Source organism: Mobula hypostoma, chromosome 29, assembly GCF_963921235.1.
Source record: "Mobula hypostoma chromosome 29, sMobHyp1.1, whole genome shotgun sequence".
Classification (NCBI taxonomy): Eukaryota; Metazoa; Chordata; class Chondrichthyes; order Myliobatiformes; family Myliobatidae; genus Mobula; species Mobula hypostoma.
In genome coordinates this window covers 14,894,353-14,905,001 of record NC_086125.1, presented here as the reverse complement: position 1 = coordinate 14,905,001, position 10,649 = coordinate 14,894,353, and the positions used below count along the sequence as shown (strand labels likewise).

Below are 10,649 nucleotides of genomic sequence, written 5' to 3'. Positions count from 1 at the left end.
AACTCCAGGTCTAGGGAGACTACAGTGAATCCTGGGTTGGTGAAAATACTGTTGGTTCCTAATGGAAATCTAGCCTGGTTGGTTATAGCCAGAAAGCAGTAAGGAGCCATTGTTCAAGGGCAACCCTTATTTCTAAGCGTTTGGATGTCTGGAGAGACTGGCAGTGTGAAACAATCCATCTCATTGAATGTGCATCCCGATGTTTATTCCACTCTCTGCACCTCCAATCTAATGTCAATAATGTCTATATCAGCAATGCCACAGTGTGCACGTCCACTTGAGCACGATATGTAAACTCAGTTCCAGTGAGGTTCTAATCGTGTTTCATTCACACATGTTAAATGATATTCTGTGAGGAATCTGGGTAAGAATTTAATGTCCTTGGGGAAGTACTATTGAGCCACCTTCTTAATCTGCTGCAGGCCCTATTGGGATGAGCGGCTGGTCCAGGATTTAGACCCCATGACCACAAGATTCAAGTCAGGGTAGTTTGCAACTCTGAGGGGGACCTGCAGTTGATGGCATTCTCTTACTTCTGCTGACCTTGGAGGAGACTGACTCCTTTGGCTCCCCACTTCAGCCACTTCATGGTTTTGCTGCTAGAATCCAGAATGAAGATGCAAATCCAGGGGCCTGGAATGATGGAGGTACAGATGGGGTGAAGTTGGAGGAGGGGTGCTGTGAAAGTTGATGATAACAGCTGAAGGGAGATAAGCAGGAACAGAAAGTACTCATCATAATCATCATGTGTCATGTCACATGACATAGGTGATCATGGTCTATGACCATAACTGTTCCTGGCAATTTTTTCTACAGAAGTAGTTTCTTCTGAGCAGTGTCTTTACAAGATGGATCACCCCAGCCATTATCAATACTCTTCAGAGATTGTCTGCCTGGCATCCGTGATTGGATAACCAGGACTTCTGATATGCACCAACTGCTCCCATGGTTTAACACGACCCTGATCAGTGGGTGGGGGATGGGAAGGGAGCTAAGCAGGTGCTATGCCTTGCCCAAGGGAGACCAGTGGGCTAGCAGAGGGAAGGAGTTCCTTACACTTCCTTTGGAGAGATGTATCTCCACCCTGCCAGAGGACTACCAGCTCTGGAAATTATATGCAAAGGTGACAATCGGAAGTGTTAGAGGGGAGGTGACATAGAACCAGAAGCAGACAATGGAGAGGCAGAGCTGATGTTGAAATGTGGGTAGTGGGTGGATGGAACCAGGAGGGTAAGGAGATTGTGTTGCAAGGAAGCAACTGGAAGCCAACCCAAGTGCAGGACACAGGCACGGAGACTTGACACAGATACGGACTTGGACAGGGAGATAGACTTGGACACAGAGCCTGGAACTGGACTTGGCCACCAAACCTAGACTTGGACTTGGACACCAAGCAATAAAACCAAACAACGACAGACAATTCGTATCGCAGCCCGGAGCAGCGGCAAGCGGCCTGCAATACTCAGCCAGACAGGAAAACAACAGAATTCGCATCTTGACTCCGAGTAGTGGCAAAACGGCCAGCAACTCAGCTGGACATGAAAACAACTGAATTCACTAAGCAGCCATAGGCACTGAAGCAACTTAGAGTCCACAATTCACAGCGACTCCTGGACGAGCATAGCTGCACTGGCTACGGTGATGAACCAGCAGTGAGTAGATGTAAGCTGAAGCTTTTATGCTGCTGGTTCAAATGAAGATCAGGTGCCCTAATCAAGGAGCCCAGTGGAACACGGGGAAAAGGAAATTAACTGAAATGAGTAGTTAATGGACCAGACCATGACAGACTGAGAGAAAGGGTGAAAATGGTGGTGGAGGTTTAGGGTACAGAAGAATGAGAAGCAGAGAGGAGAAAGAAGGGAGCTTTTGGCTGCCAGAAGGAATGTTTGACTAAAATGAGCAAACAATGTTATGCTATACCATATAATCACATTTTTCCTGGGTAGCTGCAATGGCATGAAGCTCGAGCACTGATATTGCTGGACCCGTCAAATTCCTCCAGCAGATTGTGTGTTAATCAAGAAGCAGAAGTGATTTCTTTTTGAGAAGTCCAGAACAGACTTGGAGCTGGCGGTTTCCTAAAGGGGGAAAATGGGTAGCTGAGCATGAGGAACTGTGCGAAACCAAAAACTATATCTTGAGTTCTCCTCACGCATTCTTCAGAGGCCAGAAGAACGTCCAGCTGAGAACATGGACGTAAAGGGCAGTTATGAAGTATCCGGTGAGTTTCACACTGATCAACAAAAGGGAGAGGGCTATCAGCGTGTATTCCTGAAGCGGGTTCCATATAAGGTTATTGTAGATGCGCAGTTCCATTGAGCGGTTTGGAATTACTTCCAATTTAATATCATAGAGGCTGGAGTAAAGACGTTGAGAGGGGGATGGTAATTTGACGAGGAAAGGGGAGGTGGATGAACTCTCTCTATCCTATGTTCATGAGTTGAGCAGATTTATTGCATGCAACACACCATTTCACTCCCTGCCCAGCTTAGATCTCCCACCTGCTGTGTCTGTTCTGACACAGAAGACGTATTTGGCTAAATGTTCAAATATTCCGATTTTGACACAATATTCCATTTGTCTGGCCTTCTTCGAGTGTAACTCTGGTAAATTTGGAGACTATTTCCTAATGTGTTTTCACTGATAACTTTGACTTGTGTATTTTACAGGAGGTGCTACAGGAAGAAAGCTATCCCCTCGGATCATCTACTTTCTTCTGGGCTTTTCTGTCCTGATGTCCTTTGTGATTCTTGGCACTGTGATTCACCTGAGTAAGTTTTACCATAATTTTGACTTTGCAACTTTTTTTATGATATTACATTGTTAGATAAACATTCGGAGAGTGTGGATTGGCAATAGTGAAAGTAAACCAAAAGTGTAGGCTAGATGTAAGTAAACCACACAGTGATTCCCGCCTCAGTCTTTCTATTGGGAACATCTACTTCATTGCCCTGTTGGGGTGGGATTAATGCTGTCTGCTGCAAACTGAAGAGAGGGATCTTCAAAGCCCAGTAGGAATTCTTCGCTTTTCCTCCGTCAGCCCAGTCCTCACACGCTCTTTCATTGTGTGCTTAAGGCATCTGCCTGGCTCAGATGCGAATGTGAAGAGCAAATTTTACGGGTCTTCTCCGGGTTGCTTGTGCGCCCGAATGCGTCGCTCGCCATTCACGCTCATCATTCGCCGCGGTTTACACAGCAGCTTCCCGCGCACTGCAGCCCCGGACTCACCGCGCTACTCTATTCTGCAGATCTGAGCTCTCTCCAAACCTCACCCTCAGATCTCGGGTCCCGTGGGGATATTAACGTCGCGGGGACATTCATAATGCTCCTGGCGACGCCTCGCCCGCCCGGGCTGAACATGACAGCTGCAGTAAACCACGATGCTCAGGCACACACGAGGGACGGGCTTCGAGGCTACGACGCCGCACCACTCGTCCCAACACACAGTTCGGCGACGCCGAACATTCCCTCAGGTTGCGAAGCGCCACGGGCGATTCCGCCGCGGATGAATGTCACAATCCGGATGTTGTAGCTGGGAGCGGCTGACTCTGTCTTCAACCGATCCGGCCCTGCCCTTTCTCCACTCGGCAGCCCGGGACGAGCGTCGGGCTGGTTGGCACAGTCTCTAGCACACGTCTCTCCGGCTGTTCGTCCCCACCGACCAGCACTGCACAAACTCTTCTTCCTCCTTCCTAATGGAAAACCCACGACATACAAGAGCGTCTTTCTGGCAAAACCAGGAACATTAGTTTAGCTAGCGGTTCCACACTCCCTCTTTAGACAAACTCGGCTAGCGAGAGCAGCTTCCTCGCACACACCTACCTTGCCACTTCACTCACCGGACAGCCTACTCTGCCTAGTAGTCCTTCTGACCTTAGCATCTGGAGGCAAACTCCTCTTCCCTTGTACATTCGCCAGACTGCTAACCCTTCCCTTCATACTGCTAACGGCGTTAATCATTTGCGTCCTTCCCTCTGTGAAAAGCTTTCAACAGATGGTGGCAATGGCCGCACAGGGCATGAACTGAGGAAGGGGGAGTGGGGAGAACATGGGGGGTGGGTCAAGAGAAAAAGATGAATTGGATAAAGAAATAGAATTAAGGGGAAGGGGTGAAGAGAGAGTCAAGAAGACACAGGAAAGAAGAAAGAGGAACGCGAGGGGAGAGATACGAGAAAGAGTAAGGAGGCAAGAAATTAAGTTGGAAGAGGGAAAGAGAAACTGCATGGAAGAAGGTTTGGGAAGGAAGGAGAAGATCTACGTGTTTCAATATATACATCCATGATACTGGATATGGGGACGGAGCCTGAGTTGCCCCCCTCCTGGCCGAATGGCCCTGAGTTCTGGGAGAACTGGTGCTGGTACTGCCCCACTCCAGTCATATTATTAGAAGGTGTCCTTTCTCTCCACTTCTTTTATTTAGGGAAGGAGTGATGATGCTAGAGAGGCATCCAGCATGTTCTCAACCTGCTCCATATAAATCAATAAAATGAGGAAAACTGAGCAAATTCCCTTTGGACTTCCTCCATTAATTTCTCTGCTATTGAGTGAAGACTCACCAGCATGTAGTTACCTGGCTTATTCCATGTAGTTACCTGGCTTATTCTTGCTGCCTATCTTAAATAAATGAACTTTAGCTATCCTCTAGTCTTCTGGTACCCCTAGTGAATAACAAAGCTGTAAAAATCTCCATTAGAGCCATAGTTATGACTTGCTTTGCTTCCCATAGGACTCACTAGTGTGTGTAGTCCATGACCAGTTGCTTACTTTACAATGCAATCAACATTTTGGTGTTGTAAATAAGCACACTGTAGAAATGCTCAGTCCTTTTCAAAGTATTTTATTAGTATAGGTAACCACCTGACCGTTCATACCTTAAAAAGACCCTGAAATCCAGACACAGCAGACATTTTCTTATCCCTTCAGTTGCTCTCTTCATCTCAGAGTGGCAGAAGGGCTGACGCTGGAGCAGTGAGGATGTTGCCTTGCTTGTACATTCTGCTGTTGCGGGGCCACCAGTGTAAATTTAGAAGCAGAGTATTTGGATGACAGATGACATAAACCATAGGCAGTAGTTTGATTTTGAGCTCAGGGTTACGGGGACATCAGGATAAGGGTGGTGCACGAACAGATGGGAATAATCGATAGATTTAGTAGTCTGGCCCTCCTTTGTTCTCTATAAAAGAAAGAAAAGTGATCAACATTGAACTATACAAAATTCTTGCAACTGAAAAATAAATTTAACTTTCTTGCCCAGGTTCAGCATCAGAATGTGACACAGGGCTGATGTGATGCCCTTCGCTCTTTTGTTCTCAGGCTGTCTCCTTCAATCCATTGGTCTCTACTACTCCATGGCTTTATAACTGTTGCTCTTCCTCCCTAAATGTTCATCTCCTCCCAGAGTGACCAGTGCTTATGGTCCCCTCAGTCTCTGTTGTTTCCCTTGCCCTTCTCTATCTCAAAATAAATACTTTCTCCTAGAGACAAACTCACAGAAGTGGCAAACTCCAGGTTAACAAAGCAGAAGGAGACAGTACATAGGAAGAACTTGCTAACTAGTGCAAGGAGTTGGATAATTTCCCTCCTGTGAAAATCTCATTTTCAAAACGATAGTTATTTAATACCACAAGCAGAATTGACAAACTGTGTTTTTCCTCTTTCAGTTACAGAAAATTCCATGAAGGCAAGAGCTTCCTTCGATAACTTTCAGGTTGAACTTGCAGAGCTGGCTAAGAGTAAGTTTCATAACTTCCAGAAAAGCCTTTCATTCCCAGTAATCCATCCTGAAAACTCTCTGACTGGTGACAATAGATGGGGGCCGGGGGGGGGGGGGAATCTACTGAACTTGCGCTGCTGACTATCCTGGGTTATGGCTCTACAAAGAGTTTTTCCTCCTCTGTTCCCAACTCTAACAAGAAGCAATGAAATCTCCAGGGGGAAGGAGTGTGGTTGGGATAGGAGGAAAAGAAAAGCCAGAGATTCCATGCTGATCCAGCCGCAGCAAATTATCCTGGGCACTGGGCAGTGATTCTATTTGTATTGGCGTGATTAATAAGCAATTGTCAGCAGTAATAGGAAGTCATGATTCCAAACAAGAGAAAATCTGAAGATGCTGGAAATCAAAGCAACACACACAAAATGCTGCAGGGACTCAACGGGCGCGATTCCAAACTGAACACTACAGATTTGTACTGGTTTGACCATCGTTGCTGTTTTGCTGCCCTACTGTCAGGGTAAAAGAGGAGCTGATGCTAACATCCAGACAGTGCCGGTTTGCCTGCACAGTCCAGGATTCTGGATGTGCTGCTGCATATTTTAGCAGCAGAACTTTAGGGCAACAGGGAACACAGCTTAGTTCAACAGCTTATTCAAACTTATATTTAAATATCTTCACAGATCTATCACATGGACGACCATTCAACCAATGGAGACGCTTCAATAATAAGCTGTACTACTTCTCATCAAATAGACACAGCTGGAATGAATCCCTGAAGTTCTGTGACTCAATGAAGTCCTTGCTTGTGGTCATTAACAATAAAGCCGAGCAGGTACTGTCCATGTGTTCACTACACTCTCTTACACTCTGTAGCCGCTTTATTAGGTACCTCTTGTAAGTAATAAAGTAGTCAAGAGTGTATGTTCATGGTCTTCTGCTGCTGTAGCCCATCTACTTCAAGGCTCAACATGATGCGCATTCAAAGATGCTGTTCTGCACATGACTGCAGTGGCAAGTGGATATTTGAGTTACTGTTGCCTTCCTCTCAGCTTGAACCAGTCTGGCCATTCTCCTCTGACCTCTCTCATTGGCAAAACATTTTCATACGCAAAACTGCCACCCACTGGATGTTTTTGGGTTTTTTTTTGCATGATTCTTTGTAAACTCTCAAGACAGTGGTGCATGAAAATCCCAGGAGATCAGCAGTTTCTGAGATACTCAAACCACTCTATCTGGCACCAACATTCATGCCACAATCAAAGTCACTTAGATCACATTTCTTCCACATTCTAACATTTGGTCTGAACAACAAATGATCCTCTTGACCATGTCTGCATGCTTTTATGCATTTAGTTGCTGCCACATGATTGGCTAATTAGATATTTGCATTTACAAGCTGGTATACAGGTGCACCTAATAAAATAGCCACTGAGTGTATATTTTTGTCTATTAGGACAAATTGCTGCTTATATTTGTTCATAAGAGGCAGAATTAATTGCACTACATTGATAATTTAATAGCAAAGAACTATTATTTCATACTAAAGCATCTAGCAATTAATGGAGCAATGACGGGTGCCAGTACATGCACACTGTTACCATTTTCTGAGTCAATGCTGCCCTCTGAGGCTGCAGCCATGTATTGCAGTCAGAAAGCTTCTTGGTACCGATAATCATGTGGGATAAAAACAGAAAATCCTGGAAATACTCAGCAAGTCGGGCCACATCAGTGAGAAAAGAATCAGAGTTAGCTCTGATAGAGTGTCTTCAACATTGTTTCTCTTCCCACTGATGCAGCCTGACCTGAGTATTTCCATCATTATGTTTTTGCTTTAGATTTCAGCATCTAAAGTTTTTTTTTAATTTTTAGTCATACACAAGTGCTGAATGCTACACGTTGGGGAAGACTGCAATGTAGCAAAGGTCCCTTCCATGCCAGCCTCACATTGGGTGCAGTGTGTAGCGCCTGCAAAATCACTGTAATTTCTCACCTAGGCTACTGTAGCAGCACCACCTCAACGTGCAACCCTTAATGTGGGGAAGGGTCGGAGTAGTAGGTGCAGAGAAAAACCACCATCAGGAGCTCCTCCAAGTTGTACACCATTCTAACTTTGAAACCTGTCCCTGAAACTCCCTCCCCAACATCACCGTGGGAGCTCTTTCCCAGAAAGATATTGGTACAAGAAAGAACCTCACTACCATTCTGCAAGGGTACTAAAGGGTAAACAGGAATTTGGGACTTGCCAAAGATGCCCAGGTCCCAAAGAAGACCAATTCTGCCACTTTAATAAACATGGTTTTATAAATAAACTCTTGTATGTAATTCAGTATTGGGCAAACATTTGCTGGACAAACAACCTTTAGCTTTGCCACTGATGCAGGGAAATCTGTTCACATGGAACTTTGTGTTTTGCCCAACAGGAATTTTTACAGCGGAATATAAAATGTGGCCATTGGATTGGACTCCATGACACTCAGACAGAAGGGGTGTGGCACTGGGTGGATGGCACAGATTACGCTACCAATTTCAAGTGAGTACTTAATGTCCCACAGAAAGGAACTTTCAACCAAGAGATTCTGATATCTGTTGTTATTGTAGTTTACATTGGCATTTTATGCAGTCTGTCTGATGTCACTCTCTGCCACGGTTGCTCAGCTTTCACGCACATCTCTGTTCAATTACTGGGTGCATTTGCTTTGCACCTTTTCCATTTAATGTTCAAATGTTACTCAGTATTGATGTAAGGAGGGTGTTACCAGAGCCTGGATTGTATTGATGTTAAAACCAAAGCCTCACAAATCTCTATCTCCAGGCTGAGCTGCAGCAATATACCTACAGAGTTCTCTGTTGAACTGAGAAGACCCGAAGTAATTTAAACTGTTACATGGGTGAAGGGGGACAATGCAGAGAGCATCATAAACCCTGAGAAAGATTTGTAGCCATTCAACCAAAGTAATATAGAATATATACTGGAAATGTGAAATAGTATTACACAGCAGGCTGGGTAGCCTCTGTGGAGAGAGAAACAGAGACTGGAATGGTGAGTATAGGGAAGCAAGAGGACAGGTGGTAGATGAAAGTGTTAGATTATGAGCTGATACACACAAGGAGCCAGAACAAGGCATGGGAATTTCCAGTGATTAGTGGGAACTATGGTGTCCAGATGTTCCCACAGTTCTAGAGTTTAAGGCACAAATGGTGAACTTCCACAGGCGACTCTCCCAACTACTTGTTACAGCACCCACAGAATATCCTAGAAAGCTGCTCAATATTAGATGGTGCCTCCGTAAAACTTCCCGAGAACGCAAATTCAGATCAATCAGTCCTCAGTTCTGTGCTTTAGAATTGTGCTGGATAAATGGGGATAGAATGGGTTCGTGCCGAGCTGTTGACATGGTTTTCCTTTTCTCAATCAAATGCTTATTTTATTCCACACTTGTCTATCTTCCTTCAGGAGCTGGGCACCTGGTCAACCCAATAATATGGGCATGAGGGGTCAAGATTGTGCTCTCATCGTTGGAACTGGAGGGTGGTACGAATGGCATTGCAATTATTGGCATTATCCCATCTGTGAAAAACCAGAAGATTGACACAGCACTCCAGCTTACAGTTGCAGCAGAGTGGGAAGTGAATCTCTTTTGTTTGTTCCCTGCACATGCATTGGCAAGTAGCCCTGAGCTGGGGATTTTTGGGGCTGGTCTATGGCCAAAGCCCTTTCTCACTCCCTGCCTCTCCCCTGACTAAACTCGCATGTAGATTTACTGCTTTATCCTAACTCAGTAATGTAAAGACCCATATGGGAGAATATTCACATTGTCCTTCACAGTAGGGACCTAAATGCAATTTTCTAGAATGTTCCAAAGTGCCAGTGCAGTATATATTCTCTAGTGCCGTTTGCTCTGTCACATCACTCCAGCTCTGACCCAGTGGATCCAAACACCCTGGGTGTTTCAAACCCGCAGTGCCTTTTGGAAGCCATACTATGTGTCAACTCTGGTGCTACCAGAATTAATTCAATCATTGTCTCCACCCTGGCAGAAAACCTGGAGGCAAAGAGTCTTTTTGACACAACTAGTACTGATCTAGATAAACTGGTTGAGAGAACAGTAAAAGTAATTTAAGAAAACGCATGCAAAACAATCTTGCAGAAATGCCTGCAGTGAACAAAACAGCAGAGAGGGAAGAAGGGGTAGCATTAAACAGGAAGTTTCATCGATGCAAACACGAGGAAATCTGCAGATGCTGGAATTTCAAGCAACACACATAAAAGTTGCTGGCGAATGCAGCAGGCCAGGCAGCATCTATGAGCTGACAGAGGCAGAAAGAGCCAGACAACCTCCTTGGAACTGCTTAATTATCAGGCTCTTTCACAACTGTCCTGAGACACAGAGCTTATTGCCCATCTCCACCTTTGCTCTTGCTCCATCCCTTTCTCAGTCACATCCTCATTTCTCCATCCCATTTACTCCGTGTGCACTTGCGGAAAACACTGAAGGCACACAGGAAGATAATTTCCTTTACCACAAATGCCTGTCACTTATACTTCCTGCTGCACAACTGAATATCGCGAGGCAAATACAACTAACACATGATATTGTGGAAGTTGCAGTAAGGCAAGGGTTAAAAATAACATCCAGGTGAGAACAGCGTGGGGCAGTTGGAGTCAAGTGAGACAGCCAGAGCCCATCTTGCCCATTGTAGACAGTGAGGCAGTAGTGACTGTGACAGTGGGCACTCGAGTCAGATGGGCGAAACTCTGTAGTGAGACCTTTCTAGAAAAGTTTTCCTAAAACTTGGCAACACTTTACACAACAGGACCTGCCAGAGACAGTTGAGATAGGAATAATGGAAGGATGTGAATCACACTCAAGAACTAAGGGATATTTGCTTTACTAACTTCAAAATATCAGCTTTAAGTTTCAGTTGACTTTTATCA

At 45.1% G+C, this 10,649-nt stretch overlaps 1 protein-coding gene across 1 annotated transcript; it reads left to right on the top strand.

Annotated features, from left to right (window-relative positions):
• Positions 1-2,182: 2,182 nt before the first annotated feature.
• Positions 2,183-10,356, top strand: LOC134339398 (hepatic lectin-like). Its single transcript, XM_063035860.1, has 6 exons — positions 2,183-2,221; positions 2,670-2,771; positions 5,661-5,732; positions 6,394-6,545; positions 8,134-8,243; positions 9,168-10,356. The coding sequence occupies exons 1-6, from the start codon at positions 2,191-2,193 to the stop codon at positions 9,301-9,303; spliced, it is 603 nt and encodes a 200-aa protein (XP_062891930.1). The 5' UTR covers positions 2,183-2,190; the 3' UTR covers positions 9,304-10,356.
• Positions 10,357-10,649: the final 293 nt, after the last annotated feature.